Source organism: Lissotriton helveticus, chromosome 6 (genome assembly GCF_964261635.1).
Source record: "Lissotriton helveticus chromosome 6, aLisHel1.1, whole genome shotgun sequence".
Lineage (NCBI taxonomy): Eukaryota > Metazoa > Chordata > Amphibia > Caudata > Salamandridae > Lissotriton > Lissotriton helveticus.
This window is the reverse complement of record NC_136067.1, coordinates 1,064,474,415-1,064,491,133: the sequence shown is the minus strand read 5'-3', so window position 1 is coordinate 1,064,491,133 and position 16,719 is coordinate 1,064,474,415. Positions and strand designations below refer to the sequence as shown.

The window sequence follows — 16,719 nt, the reverse complement described above, 5'->3', positions numbered from 1 at the left end:
CACCTGCCACTACTGGTATACATGTGCTCTTTGAACTGTCGTGTGTTTTACCACCATGCCGGGTAGGTACACACACTATATCTCAATGTTCCACATAATAGGTGCACTTTTATGGCCATGGTTTTGATCATATTTTTTCAGACGTATAGTAGAATAAATGATGATGTGCTCCGTAACGCGGTTTACACTGCCCTGTGAGGTTGGTGCTCAGCGTGATCTTAAATGTCCAATATATCTTCAATCACACTTGGGACGTACCCCCTTGGTTAACACCTACAATAAATCCCTTGCCCATTCCATCTGGGTGTTACATCGCTCTCAGGTTACATAGGAGTCTTTCCTCCTTTTCCATTATTTTTTGGCGATGCCCTCCACTACCTATTTCCTGGTTACGGGAGATGCCAGCCGATACTCGAGCATTCACTGCCTTCAGGCTGAACAACGCGGTTGTCCAGTTCTCCCCTGCTATCAATTGATTGGATAGGTGAGTGCCCACTGCGCTTCAATCTGGAGAATTCTCTCATTATTCTCTATTAACCCGAGATAAACCGGGACATTTAAAGTGAGGCCCTTTTTCCCCTTTCTACAGAATCGGGAATTCGGATTGGTTTCATTTCACTTGCGAACTCTGATCCCGGTATACAAGGTAAATCATTGATGTTACTTCTACCTATGCCGTTTTCTCTTGGAACGGTATTTTAAAACTCTCCTCCATTCGGGCCCCCAGATCACATCACTTTTGATGGAATAGGACCGCGTGGTCCGAGGAACGCCCGGCACCATGTCCGGTATATAAGGTAATCCAACACACCTCCTTTTGTAGACTTTGACCATTGATATTGTAGCGGTTTGTTTGTTTTCTTCATCAATATGGTAATCCAGTTGTTTCCCTAGTCCTCTGCCCAAGTATGTGGTTTCTAATTTTCTGTCCAAGTGGAAATCCTGCTATGGCTAAATAGGGATCTGCATAGTAGACCCTCGACCTTGATTATTTTCATTTTACTCTTAGGAGATCAGCCCACCATCCCCCCCTGTCCTGACGAAGACCCGCGCTGTAAGGGCAACTACCCCTACATGGTATAGGGTCAAAACGTAGACTACCTTTGCCTACCTCACCAGCTTCTACCCCCAGCAAGATTGATACAGCTGTCATAGAAGTCTGGTTATCAAGAAATGTATTGATATGTGCAGATCGTTTGTGTGGGCCCCGATTTTGGGGAATCACTTTAAAATTGTATATATGAACCTAGAATTTTGGATTTATCTGTCACTTAAATGAATACTGTGTTTCTTTGCCATTTTTCACAGAATTCCCTCACAGCACTTCCTCCTCCCCTTCTCTTTTCCCTCTCCCATGTGGGCACTAAGTAAATTGAAAAAGCATAAATGTGTCTTTGATACGCATCTTATAACCAATGATAAGGTTTTTTGAGTACTTTGTGAATAAAAACATAGTACTTTGGATTTGTTCTCTGTTTTCTTGATTTATGTTGAACAATTATTATCTATATATCTATTCTTTCCCAGTCTGGGACCCCTCTGTTTATAACACATCACCTGCATATCTAGGCTTGGTACAATTAGGTAGACTACGCATCGTAGGAGTACGCCAATGCAATTGTTTTATATTATCTGCTGTCATTCATCTTATTAGCACTCTGATAGAAATGTATCTACTATTTACGATATTGGTGCTAGTGGTCACATTTGTTTGTTCCTGTCTTTTGATTGCCGCAGCCAATTTGTTTCACACTAGACTGACGCTTGACCAATAAATAATTATTGAAACTGTTGCAATCGTCATTCTTCGTGTATTCTGAGAAATGTAAGTACAAGTTACCGAGCGAAAGATACCGTATTGTTTTCCACGATACCTGAGGAATCAGGGTTGTCATGATCAGTGGTTGCCAGAAACTACATACACCGCTGTAGAATACAGGGGGTTGTAGTGGCACCGTAGAGCTAACTGGTCTAATGGCTGACTCATGCTGTGGGGGTGTCCAGAGTCTGTCTGCACACCAAGCCCTCAGTTTAGGTCATCAAAATCTCGCATGGTCTGGGGGTCCCAGGAAGTACAACACAAAGGAGGAGGAATTGATTTGTGCAGTGTTTAGCTTTTGCTTTGGTCATTAACTTCTGAGATAATTTTAGTTTCATAATCCATGTTTCAGCTGTTTTCAGGGATTTGTGTGTTTGAGACCAGTTGATGAATATTCGAGAGTTGAGACGTCTGCAAGAGTGTTTGTAAATAACCTGTTATTTCTAGTTTTCTGTTTGTGTCTTGTTGGGGATTGGGTCTTATGAATATCAAGATGTGCTGGAAATTATGTTACACCCTGTTGGCTAAGAGGACACTAGTTAATCAGCAAAGGTTCCAAGAGAGGAATTAGGATTGTCAAGGGTAACATCAACAGCATTAGTAGGGTTGAAGAGAATAGCGAATAAACTGTGTTTTACCGAGTCATATGAGAAGTTTTTGAAGGATCTCAATATTATTGTTTGATTGCCAATGGTTTAGGTCTTGAGATATCAAATGTTTGTCTCATTGGTATTGATATGGATGAGGGTGGAATGAATACATCTGGGACTGAGGGAGTTTTAGTTTGCAAAATTGTTACAGTACACTTTAACACCAGGGGTGCATAGATAGCCACAGCTAGATACCGACAGGCACAAATGACTGATGCAAAATGGCCTCACACCATTTAAATGCAAAATGGGATAAGCATTTGAAACAGTTGGCATGGGTAAGAAATTAGGATGCAGTACAGCTCCCAAATCATGTCTAGTAAGAGTCAATTGAAAGGGATCAGGTCCAAAGTCCTCCAGTGCTCAGACAGTGCCAAAAAGCACATTCATGATAGAAAGTCTCCATTTGCTGTAAGGTACCTGAGCTTGGGCTCCTGAGGTTCCTACTGAAAAGGAGGAGAGACTACCTCACATTGTGCATGTCCCTCAAAATAGGATTCAAATTCTTTACATGGCCATTACGACGAACGATGGTGGGGATAGGCAAAAAAGAAACCAATAAATAAAGGGCCAGATGTAGGTGGCTCCTTACCGGTCGGTAACGGGCAAAATTATGTAGGGGGCCGAAATTAAGGATTTGGTAATTTACCAAATCGGTAATTTAAGGAATCGGTAAATTACCGATTTCTTAAATACCGATTCGGCAAATTACCGAATTCCTAATGTAGGGAGCACTTAAATGAGTGCTTATCCCATGTTAGGATTCGTTATATACCACCAACTACAAGTTGGTGGTAAATAACGGAAAAAAAACAAAAAGCAATTTAATGCAAATTGCTTCAGTGCCATGTTGCAGACATACATGCACCCATAAACAATTGAGGGGTGCAACAGGGTGTCAAAGTGACACCCTGCCACCCTTCAATGTTTTCCCCCTTTTACCGAATCGGTATTTACCTCCAGGCCCATAGGAATGAATGGCAATTACCGAATCTGTAAATACCGATTCGGTAAATACCGAATCTTAACGATTCGGTAATGTTTACCGATTTTTTAGCTACATAGCATTTACCGATTCGTAAATACCAAATCGGTAAAATTCGGTATTTACGAATCGGTAAATACTATTCACCTAAATGAGGCCCTAAATTATTAAAGGAAGTTAGCAGAAAGAAGAAACAAACATTGATTGAATCAAGAATAGATTGCATAAAATCAGATAAGGGAAATAGGAGATCAGAGATTTGATAGAAAATGTCAACAAATGCACATGGTGGCTTAAAAAGTCAATGCCAGTCCATGCGCATTACCAAAGGCACCCAGTAGAGGTCATTCTTGCAACTAAAACAAAAAACAGTTACCAACATATCGTGCTGCCTCACATCAGCTCGGTGGTCATAATTAGGAATAGTTACCTAACAGATTGGCATGCTCAAATATTGTTAGCTTCAAGGACATCTTCCGGGCATAGTCCCCAGTAGAAAATAGACTTCTATACCACTTTTCAAGAGACACCACCAAAGGTTCAGTCTCAGTCTTATAATGATTGGCCTCCTCCTTCTCACTCACAAATTTCCCAACTGCAAGGGACAGCTTTGAGAATGCAGGATCACAAATAGCAGTGGGGAAAGACAACCACTGTCTTCACCCATTGCTCTGCTGGTTCTCCTGTAAAGACGCCCTCTTCTCGTCCTTTATTTCACTTGGGCTGCAGGATTCTAGAAAGTCAGATCATTGAGAAGCATGTTTGAGCTTCGGCATAAGAAAAAACAAGATACAAGGCCTCAGCCTTCTTCCCAGGAGACACAGACAATAGGTTGTTCCTCTTCTGTTCTTTTCAGGTATGGTGGTGAAAGCACCAAGAATCAGTGGTGCATCATCAATGGTTGATTGAGGTCACTGGACTGGTCACGGACAGGTTCTCCCAATAGGTCTTGTCTACCTTTTCACCACTTCCCCTGAAGGAGGATAGAAGTATCCTAGAAAGCACAATTCTGGGGGTCCAAGATAGAAGGGCCCCAGGGAACTTGTTTGAAGTTCTATCCACCCACCCAGGGACATCTAATTAAAATGGAACTTCTCCTTCTCACCAGCAAACAAACACTCAAACTTGGACAGTTTTCTGCACTGATGCCCTGTGGTCTAGCATAAAAGCCTGAGCTGCCAACTGGGATTAACCATTTGCTATTATGTATTGAGGGTAGAAAATATGCAACAAGAGCTTTTTAATCAGCCTCCCTATGCACACACTCATATTATACCGGTAACTACAGTCCCATAAAACCAAAAAGTGGGGGGGAGGCATATACACACATGTGATATGAAAATGCTTATTCAAGAAAACTGGCCTTTTTTTCGTAAATAGATATGAAAGGGTTTGGAGTAACCTGTGAAAGGAGAAACTGTATATTTGACCGTGTCTGTTAATTACTTGCTCTGATTAACGTGGACTGTTTTTGTTGTGACTTACATTTCAGGTTTATATCCATGACTGTGAGGTGTTTGTGAGTCCCAGTTCTGACATTCATAGCCAGACACTGTTTTTGATACAGTGCCTTTATAGTTTTCTCCACTGCAGTGCATACAATCCTCTGCAAAATAGGAAGACAACCAGAATACATATAAGCACAGATTGCACACAGTCACAAATGCTTACAGTACAACAGATTAGTAAATTACATGGATTTACTGTAAAGAGAACAAATAACATTGCACCACTGAAACACTAGTAATGTAACCTACTAAATGGCAGGCCTACCTGTGATTACCTCTTATATGAGAAATAATGCAATGTATATTTGTGGGACTGGGGTGTTAAATTGTCTCATTGAGTAACAATGGTATTTTCATGGAATCTTCTCTTCATTTCAGAGATGGTTCTGTATGTTGTTCTATTTGGAACTTGTTTTCTTGCCTGACCCAATCATCTGGGGCCTGCCATTAACACCAAGGACCTCATTACAAGTTCACTCAATGGGTAAATACCAGGAACAGCCGAATGACACCGGTCAGTATCATCTAACTTTTTCTGCTCCACCCCATGCCGAAGCAAGTTAGCCAGTAGTGGCCATGCACTGCAGCTACCCAATGCCATCAGAGCTTCGCTGGGAAGTGCGGGTCCCATCTCTCTGTGTTTGGAAATATTGGATCTGGAGTGCACGCACCCAATACTCCCAGGCTCAGAGACACCAGGAAAGTCGGCTCAGATACACTGGGATAGTCCCTCCTGGAAATACTGATTCAGGCAACTTACAATGAGTGCTTAAATGGGTTAAATTAAATTAAATTAAATTAAATTAAATGTAACTGTTACCACGCAACTTTTAGCACGAAATACTTTTACAACGAAACTATTACCACACAGGACCCTTTACCGCGAATACCTTTACAACGCATTACACTACAACGCAGATACTATTACAACGCATACCGTTACAACTTAAGTATAGGTAAGTTTATCTTTTTTTTAAAACATTTATATGGGGTGTTGGGTTTGGGTTTTGGGGTACAGGGGTATTTTTAGGTTTCAGGGATGGGTTGGGGTTTTGGGGTACAGGGGTATTTTTAGGTTTCAGGGTTGGGTTTGGGTTTTGGGGTACAGGGGTATTTTTAGGTTTCAGGGATGGGTTTGGGTTTTGGGGTACAGGGGTATTTTTAGGTTTCAGGGTTGGGTTTGGGTTTTGGGGTACAGGGGTATTTTTAGGTTTCAGGGATGGGTTTGGGTTTTGGGGTACAGGGGTATTTTTAGGTTTCAGGGTTGGGTTTGGGTTTTGGGGTACAGGGGTATTTTTAGGTTTCAGGGATGGGTTTGGGTTTTGGGGTACAGGGGTATTTTTAGGTTTCAGGGTTGGGTTTGGGTTTTGGGGTACAGGGATATTTTTAGGTTTCAGGGCTGGGTTTGGGTTTTGGGGTACAGGGGTATTTTTAGGTTTCAGGGCTGGGTTTGGGTTTTGGGGTACAGGGGTATTTTTAGGTTTCAGGGTTGGGTTTGGGTTTTGGGGTACAGGGGTATTTTTAGGTTTCAGGGTTGAGTTTGGGTTTTGAGGTACAGGGATATTTTTAGGTTTCAGGGTTGGGTTTGGGTTTTGGGGTACAGGGGTATTTTTAACATATATATTTACAAATTAATAAATAAAAATTAATATAATTAAATAACATATTTAATATTAAAATAATAAATTATTAATTTTAAAAAAATATTAATAATAATTACATTATTTTAACATATTATGTACTTACCTATACTTACATTGTAATGGTATGCGTTGTAATAGTACCTGCGTTGTAGTGTATTGCGTTGTAAAGGTATTCGTGGTAAAGGATCCTGCGTTGTAAAAATTGCGTGGTAATGGTGTGCGTGCTAAAAGTATGCGTGGTATCATCATATATCCCTGGACAGAAGATCTGCAACTAACCTTTGTCCTATGATGCCTATCTTACATATGGATCTAAATTGGCTAATGGTTTTCTGAAGTCTCATGAAAATAAATATTTCAATGAGGAAATTGCAAACACTCAACATGCCTCATTCAGCAAAGAATAGTAAGTTTACTACCAATGCTAAGTAAGAGATCCCCCTAACTGTCAGCTACTCCCTTCACACAATCCCAACTTCCAGCACAATGTTTTGCACAAACGTGAGTAATGGAGGAGAAAGTCCACATATACTTCTCTCTTGGTTTCAAAACCAATTACTTTCATTACAGCATTTTATACTGTCTCTTTCAAGAGTTCAATTCAGAGTCCATAACTAGTGTTTAAGTATTGTGACTATTTTTATATATGAAAATGTGCTTGAGTTTAATATTTTATGACATCCAAAGCAGTAGGGAAGCTTCTCGGGTCCATTTTAGCTCTAACTTATTCCCACATTTTGAGTGGTAATCTATTTGCAAAAGGGAAGGAATTCTTTTTGAACTGACGCTGAAATCATATTTTGTGAACCGACTAATTAGTACATACTTAGGCTTTCAAAATAATCTTCTGTTGTAATAAAGCTAGTACAAATTGAAAATGATTTTTGGGACCAGAGCAATTGTACATCTGGGCCTAAGGGTGCTCACATTGTTTAAATGTAATCCCTCAAGTCTTTAGCTCATTTCTTCTTCAAAGTTTTTTCACGTTAGTTCGGGATTGGTTCTCCTTTCTATCTGTTCTTAGTATCAGCCTTTCTCCAGGTTTTGCATTGTTGGAATACTTTAGGCTTACATATTGATGCTGATTTTAAATTGATACATTCATAGAAAACTTGGTATTTCAGATAATGGTTTGGGTAAAGAGCTTTGGTTGTTTTTTGAAAATCAGCAGGATCATACATTTATATCACCAGTTTTAAAGGAAAGAGCTAAGCCTGGGGTATTTTAAAAATGTTGTTCAAATTTCAACTTAGAAATTTTGGCAGCTGGTATTCACGCATACAGGCTGGCCAACATCTACCCCTTGAGAGAGAGTAGAGAAGCAAACTGGGTTGAGAGTTACACTTAAAGAGTGCAAGGAATTAGACCAATATAGCTATATAAGATATTTTTGGGCCTCGTATTTTAGTAGAATGGATTTGTCCTTGTGTTGGCTGCTCTCCTGTACGCCTAACAAAATCAGCAGGTTATTTCCATCTTTTATAAATTGCTTTTTTAGATGTCATCATGAGGGGGGAAGTTGGAAGCATGTTATTGTCACGTGTCTAGTTCTGTATAATTTTTGTAAACAAATGTTTTCTTATTTAGGTTCACCAATGGAAGGATGGCTTCACAACAGTTGAACGGAAGCTAGCCTCTTTTTTTTGGGTGTTAAAAATGAATTGTATAAAATAGAGAATATGAAAATAATTATGCGAAAAAGGTAAATCAGATTGGAAGATATAATGGGATTTGGTGTAATTGAGACCCACAATGAATTAGGTTGGATAATGCGGATCAGTTTTTATCATCTTGACAGCATTGTAACGGGTTAGTGCAATTGTCATGTTATGAATGTCTGGCTTGATTTATTATGTTGTAAGTTTTTTTATGGTGACAACTGTGGGAAGTAATTTAAAAATAAGTTTATTATAGTAAAATGTATTTCTCTATTGTTTGATACTACCAATAATATATAATAAAAATCTTTATCTCTTGAAGAAAACCAATTCCTTCATATTACCATGGGACATTTGTTCTCTTTCTAATTGTTGCTTCTCTCAAGGTTGGTCAGTGGAAGGACATTTTAAGTGGCTTACTTCTTGCTAATGTAGCACACATTCTCAATTTTGCAACTTGACATATTGTTGATAATCAGAAGTTTAATCATATTACCACTACATAACTTCAGTTAACTGCTTGTCTTTATGCCATTATGTTCTCATCTTGATTTTCTGTATTACTGTACCAGCTTGTATTCAGAAATTCGGTGTATCTGGCTGAACAGCCTGCCCAAATTGGGATTATTGGTCATGCAGCTTTACCACTTTTGGACTTACCACAAGCGCTAATAATGCATGGTATATCTGAGACAAATCCGTCCGGTCAAACCTGGTGGAACACGTCCCCATAAAAAGGGACAGAATGCAGGAAACTCCAGCAGGCATCAGTGCTTGAACACCAGTTCCCTCATCTTATTCCCCTTCCAGATGTTGAACTCATAATTGCCCTTGAATTATGCGATAATACCTTACGATAATACCTCTGGTAACATATGCAGTATTACCGCAACTATTGTATCTGTCCACTCTTACGTGTTTACGTTAAATAAATAAGTAAAAGGGAAATTCCGGCAAAAACTACTCTAGCTGACTGCTGAAAAATGACTAGATCACTGCTAGTGGCAAAATTACAGCTATGATAAGTGCCTTGGCGCCACCTTTCTTATAGGAATTCGTGTTAATACTACAGTCACAGATTTTTCAAATTAGCAGTCATTTCAATAGTGAGCTCAGACTATAGACGAAGATAAAATATAGTGCATCTATATTGAGGTTTGATGTCTTGAATTTTGAAGTGCAGTCTAGTAAGACACTTGTATGAGAAATATGTTATTTACATTTTTGTAATCCTCCTAAGTCAACACGACATTAATGCAAAGTTTGAAAATGAAAACAAGATGTGAAAAAGTAACTAGGATCGAAAATATAACAGACTCCTATTTTATTAAAAGATGTATGTACGTATTGGTTTCTTCATGTCATATATTTTAAATGTTTTGCAGACATTTTTGTTCTCTACGAAGTAGAAAGGGCATGGTTAATAACATCGACTTTTTTATATTTCTGACAAGATATATACTGTTGGTGAATAGCATTTTGTGTATACATCTTTTTATTACCATTATAAGAAGGCAAAAGAAAACAAGAACAGAAAGTAGATCACAACCAAGATTGGTATCAATATTTTGTTCAATTTGTCCCTCCAGCGGATCTCATTGCACACTATAAGATACGAAAAATCGGGGTTCACAAGAGTGGCTCTCTGGCTGTCAAATGGAGGAAATCAGAAGCGGGAATAGAGTGGTGAGGGGGTCTCGCGAGAGAGGGGGCAGAGAACAAATGTGCAGTGATGGGGAACATCTGAGTGGTGTACGACAGGGGAAATGTGAGGGGCAGGTAAGGTGTGTAAAGTACAACGAGCATAGCAGTTGTGTAGGATCAGTGGCTAGGTAGGTTTCCGTCCGTCATCAGTGTAGGGGCAGGGTCTGGTGAGTAGGTGGTCTGCATAGGCCTCATTGTAGAAATACATCCCAGATATCATTCAAAACATGTTCCTGGTCGTTCAGTCTGTATATCAGATGTTCATGTGGGGTTGTCACCGTAATACTCAAGCCAGTCTTTCTGGGTCGTGCAGTGCGTGTGAACCATCTGGGAAGTATGCGCAGCTTATCTGCTGACAGTACCAAGGCTAGCTAGTGTTTCTCGTGGATGGTAGGATCTGGCAAGTCCCAGGTGCAATGGAGGACTAATACCAATGCTTGTAGAGGGCGTCCGAAAGTGTCCAAAAGTGCCTCTGAGCAGGTGGACTAGAAAAGATTAAGCACTAGACAGGTAAGAGAATGTGTAGTATATCGCAGACTGCCTAGAGACCTCACCAGCCAGCAGACATAGCTGCTAGCTTGGCTCTATATAGTCTAGCCTGGGACCAGTGTAAGTCTTTTAAAACCTTGAAATAGCAAACCTTCATTTGGGCCTTCCGTGGTCCCTTGTCATGTGAGGCTGTGAGTCAAGACCAGGTTGTAGGAGTGTACGATGCCTATAGGAGGTCCTGCCATCGAATCCTAAACATACATTCCTGGTGTCAGAGAACAGTTTTGTCACCATGAGTCAGTAGAGACCCAAATCAGCTTTTTATATTGGCCCCATTGCACTAGGTGGGAGTGGAGTGATGAATGGGGTGAGGACCAGTCCCATGCGCGTCTCTGGGTTTGGAGACAGTGTCAAGCCTCGAGGTATTGCCAGACGTGGAAGATGATATTCCATGGCAAGGTCGGTGAAGGACATGATAGAGCCCTCTTCCAATAGGTCTTGCATCTTCAAGATCAAAGCCCGGGCTAAATTCGGCCAAGATACCACGGAGTGATCAATGGTGATAGCTCCAACATGCCACAGGGACGATTTAGGAGGTAGGACTCCTTCTTCTTTCAACAGATCATAACCATAACCTGGGTCAATTTCCAGAATGCATTCATTTCTGTCAGCATCAGGTTGTGGGAACTGGTTGAGGTTCTAGGGCCATCATAGAGGACTGATAGGCCCTGGATTCCTTTATAGAATCACCCTTCTATCGTGATCCAGAGAGGTGTTTCACTATGTGAGCTCAAGTGATTGGCCATCGTTGACAAGTAATGGGCTCTGTATTAGGTCCAAGAAAGAGGGAGGCTAGGCCATCGGAGATGTGGTCACATAAAGTTTATTGAACGCTATCCTCAGAGCTGTCGAGTCCTACATGTGTTTGTGCACAGCCACATGAATGTGCCATGGAGTTTTAGCAAGAGTTGTCAACGGGAGCATGCCAAATAGATACTTACATTTGTGGACCATCACCATCTTAATAGTTGGACTCTATTCCACAGTGATAGCTGGAGTGCCAACCATTTGGCAAAGTCCGTCTTTGCGGACTCCAGCAGGGGTGAGATGTTTTCCTTAACTATGGTGCTAGGAACTCTGTGCAGCAGGGTACCCAGGTATTTCAGGCACTCAGTATCCAACTTGACCAGGAGGTGTGACAGGTAATGTTTAGAGTATGGAGTGTCAGTGACATAGCCTTTGTCTTATCCAGTTGATCTTATTGCTGGAGAAGTAAGCAAAGGAATCAACCAAACTCAGGAGCGCTGGGATCAACAGGACAATATCGTCTGTATAAAGCAAGAGTTTCAGTTCCCCAGTCGGTGTCTGGATGCAGGTGTTTACGTTGCTGATCTAACAGCAATAACCAGTGAGTGGTTCCAGAGCTAGAGAGGAAGAGGAGCAGAGACAGCAGGCAGCCCTGTCTCGTACTCTGGTGATGGTGAGCTGGTCGGTGAGGATGCCATGTTGATCATCGCTGTGGGGGAGTAATAAGACCAGGGGACCATTTGGATGAAGTGCGGGCCCACACCAAATCTTGATATGGTGGAAAAAGGTATGGCCATTCAACTCTGTGGAACGCCTTCTGTGCATCACGAGAAAGTAGGAGTTTGTCATTGTCATCATTCCTAGTAGACCTTAAGATGTTCGCCAGAGTCCATAGGTGGTTACAAAATTATCCGAATGAAATAAAGTGGACCTGGTTGTCATGGTTCAGCAGTCTGATGTTGTGAGCTAGTACAGTGGCAGGATCTTACCCAGTCTCTTCATATTCCAATTCAGTAGTGAGATGAGGTGAAAGTTGGAATAAGATAGGTGAGCCTGGAGGTGCGCGGCAGAGGCAATGTAAGATGGCTGCCACTTGAAGAGCTCCGTCATTTCGATCTCCGCTCGCCGACGAAAATGTTCTCCCGTAATTTCTGCAGTATTTTATCTCTTCTTCAAGGCTGATTATGTTGCGCTTAAAATTCAAAAGTGACAGACCAATCTGATGTAGTGACTTTCATGTTGTGAGGAGAAACTGGTAATTAGCTGGATGAATGCTCTTTCCTCAATATAGCAGCTGTGACCAGCTTTTGTGTCTAATTTTAGCGGTAATATCACATATCTAGTGAAACTGTGCAGGTTTTTTTTATGTAACAAAAATGTTTGGGTGCACACCTGTCTCTGAGTAACTTTGGATTGTAAGTTATTGTTGCATTCTGCCTCCTACTTACCGCTCTCATTTGGTGATATTGCCCTGGTCATATTCATTTGGCTCTTCCTCACTATACCAACAACACTGTCTCTTTGGCTGGTTTTTGTATAATCAACGGCTGCTTGTACTTCCTCTCGGTCGCCATTATGGATTCTCAGCATCCACATAAATCACAGGGGGCTTCTTCTGGTGGATGAAAATATGCAGCTACTTGTCCTGGTAAACGCATTAAGAAGGACCCCCCTCTCCTTCTAAATATCCGCTCCCTCTCACATTGGAGGATATAATGGAGGAATTACGTCTCATTCGTCCTTTTATGAATGACACAGCTGCTACCCTTCAAAGGTTAGATGAGAAGTGGTCTGGCCTTGATTCAAGGCTTTCAGAAGTGGAACAAAAAGTCGGTGATGCCCAAGATGTTCTCGCCAGAGTTGACTGCCTTACCAAAGAAGTCAGTTTGCTCAAAGAATTTACAGAGGACTTACAAAATCGAAATAGGCGTAACAATCTATGCATCTATGGTATTCCGGAAGGTTCTGAAGGATCAGATATGATTACATTTTTGAAAACTCAAGTCCTTCAGATAGCTGGTCTCCCAAAACCGATGGACTTTATCATTCAAAGAGCTCATCGGTTGAGTCAACATAGTGCATCCTCCCCATCTAAACCAAGAGGTATCATTGCTTAATTTCTTCTCTACTCGGATCTCATGGCAATTCTGAACACAGCTAAGCATCACAAACAGATGCTTTGTTCCGGCCATAACATTTTCTTCAGTCAAGATGTCGCCAAGCCAACTGCTAACCGGCGGCAGGAATTCCTTGACCTTAGGCCCACCTTGAGATCCATGAATACCCGCTATGGCTTAATACATCCTTGCTTCTTCAAAGTAACATATAAAGAAAGAACTTTGAGTTTTGAAGATCCTGCCGGCCTCCGGAAGTTCATTCATACACACAAACGAGAACTCATGGAACAGAGCAAGCCTTAATTGCCCTATGTCGCTTTTTTTTGGTCTTTTTTTTGTGATTTGGTTTCTATTTTGTAATCTTTAACTATGTCTTTGTTTGTTATCTCCCATATTTCTTAGGCTTCCCCTCCACGGAATTGATGTTAATGTTCCTCACCTCTGTTGCCCCCTTGTCTGTAATGTGCGATTCACTATGCTGCAACTCTTTCTACTGTTTAGTAAGTTCCCTTCCTCTTGTTTCATTAGTTTACCTTTTTGTCTTTGGAATTTTTCCCACTCCTATATCTATTTTTAAGAGGTAATCTTGTTCTTTTCTCGGTGTCTCTTTATTTGCGTGGTTGTCTTGTTCCTCGCCACCCCCCCCTCACACGTCAATGTTCTTCTTCACAGTGTTCTTTATGACTAAAGCCTTCAGGCTTTTTGTCATCTTCTTTCTGCTTTCTCTTCTTGGGAGACTATGTTCTCCACCCTTGCTTTCTTTCTTACCCTCTTTCCCCTCCTCGCTAGTGATCTTCTTCTCTTCATCTCTTAATTGGCTTTCTGCACTGAGTTTTTGTTCTTTTTTTACTCTTTCATAACGGTGTTTTTATATTCCCCTTTTCACTCACTTCTTTTGTCGTACCAAGCGACTTTAGATACTCTTCTCCCTTTTTGCTATTCTCTTTTTCTCATTCACTTCCTTTTTTTTCATACTTGTATCCTCTTTTATTTCTTACACTCTCTTTTTTAGTGAATTTTCATACTTTATTTACTATTTTTCCTGCACCTGTCATATCTAATGGTTGTTCATCTTTCTACGAACCTTACCTATGAAAAGTCTCTGCATCATTTCATGGAATGTAAAAGATATGCACAATCCTGTTAAGAAGCAGAGAGTATTGTCCCACCTTGCTAAATTGAAATGTCATATTGCTTTGTTACAAGAATCACACCTCAGGTTACAAGATTTGCCTTCATTACGTAAACACTGGGTGGGCGAAATGTTTTGCTCCCCAGCTGACAGTAATAAGAATGGTGTTGTTATTCTCTTCCATAAATCATTGACTGTTCATTTACACAATGAATCTAAAGACACTAATGGTAGATGGCTTTTTTAGATGTTACAGTTAATAACACTTCTATCTCTTTTTGCAATGTATATGGCCAGAATGATACTAAGTCATCCTTTTGGTCTGATTTTTCCACTCTTCTCTCCTCATATGCTGCGGACAATTTGATTGTGGGTGGAGATTGCAACCAACTCATGGATCCCTTTCTTGACCGAAAATCTCAAACCAAATATGTCTCCAACAAGATGCAAAAAACCTTCCATAAAGCAAATACTGCAAGAGGGTTAGTTGATGCATGGAGAACATCACACCCGGATGTTCTCGAATTTTCCTTTTTTTCTCCTGCCCACAGATCCCACTCCCATATTTATTATATTTTCCTCACTCAACATATCCTACAATTCATGAATAATATTGAGATTGGCTCTATTCTTATCTCTGACCATGCCCCCATCATTTTAGATATAGAACATCCTTCTCCTACACCCTCATCTCGGCGCTGGCGCTTTAACAACCCTCTTCTCCTGGATTCTCAATTTGTGGAAACGTTTGCTCTTTACTCAAGAATTCATTTTCCAAAATATCTCTTCTGTTTTTCAATTTAATTTAATCTGGGACGCCTAAAAGGCCTCTGTCAGAGGTTTTATAACTGACTTTGTCTCCCGGAAAAAGAAGAAGGCTCTCTCGGAGTCTGCACCTCTCCTTAAACAAATTAAAATGTTGGAACATGAGTATTTTTCTGCTAATTATCCTGACACACTATCTAATCTTATTAAAGCAAAAATGCAATACAACAAGCAGTCTTGGGACTCGGCCAGTAATAACCTTCTTAAATTCAATGCAAAAATGTATGGTGGACGGAATAAAGCCAGCAGATATTTAGCCACTTATCTTAAAATTAAAAAGCAAAAACCATAAAATTGCTGCTATTAAGGATCCTTCGGGTGTTTTACATCTCTCTGATGCCAAACTTCTCGTGTGCTTTACTGATTATTACACCTCTCTGTACACCCCAGAATCTTCCCCCTCTTCTGATCAAATCTTCTTTCTTTAATTAATCACTTCCGTACCACCGGAGTAGCACATGGTACTTTTACTCAGGCTATGCTTTGCCTGATACCTAAAAAAGATAAAGACCCATCCCTTTGTAATAATTATAGGCCTATCTCTTTGATTAACACACATTGTAAAATCTTTGCAAAATTACTTGCCCTACGTATTAATAAAGTTATCCTTGATCTCGTTAATATATACTAATCCGGATATGTTAAAGGTCGTTCCATTACAGATAACTCTCGCACTTTCCTTAATATCATCCACTTGGCTTTCAAATTAGATTCTCCTTTAGCTGCCATCATGTTAGTTGCTGAAAAAGCGTTTGACAGGGTTAATTGGGAGTTTATTTTTGGTGCCCTTAAATGGCATGGTTTCAGCCCTCCTATCCTCCAATATATTAAACTACTTAACTCAGCCCGACCACTTCTGTTTGGGTAAATGGTTGTCAGTCTCGTTATTTCCCTCTTCTTAGAGGAACTAGTCAGGGTTGCCCCCTTTCCCCCCTTGTTTTTATCTTGGTATTGGAACCCTCTCTAGAAACAATCAGACGTTCTCCTCTCTATACAGGTTTTTAATTCAAGTCACTAGATATTATGTTTACTGCATATGAAGACGATTTTGTTGTATACATTTCTAACCTATCCACTTCCTTGCCAGCTTTTTTTTTTCACTTTTACAGGAATACTCAAAAGTCTCTGGCTATAAACTAAATGTAGATAACTCTGATATCCTACCTCTTAATAAGTTCTGTCATCCTTCCATGTTTTCAAATACGGGTTTTGAATGGAATTCTAAACATATCAAATGCCTCGGTATCCTTTATGCTACCACCATCAAGGAAACAATCAAAATTAACCTTGCAGATATCCTTCAGAAAATGTCTACTCTTACTAAAGGTTGGTCTCCACTATTTCTTTCATGGTGGGGTAGGTTAGCTACCATCAAAAATTAT

At 40.4% G+C, this 16,719-nt stretch overlaps 1 protein-coding gene across 1 annotated transcript in view; it reads right to left on the bottom strand.

The window, feature by feature from the left end:
• PLG (plasminogen) overlaps positions 1–16,719 on the bottom strand; it is a 301,774-nt gene that overhangs the window by 174,480 nt on the left and 110,575 nt on the right. Inside the window, exon 6 of the mRNA XM_078648716.1 lies at positions 4,940–5,060. Coding sequence (XP_078504842.1) covers positions 4,940–5,060 — 121 coding nt within the window. The remainder of the gene's footprint in view (positions 1–4,939; positions 5,061–16,719) is intronic.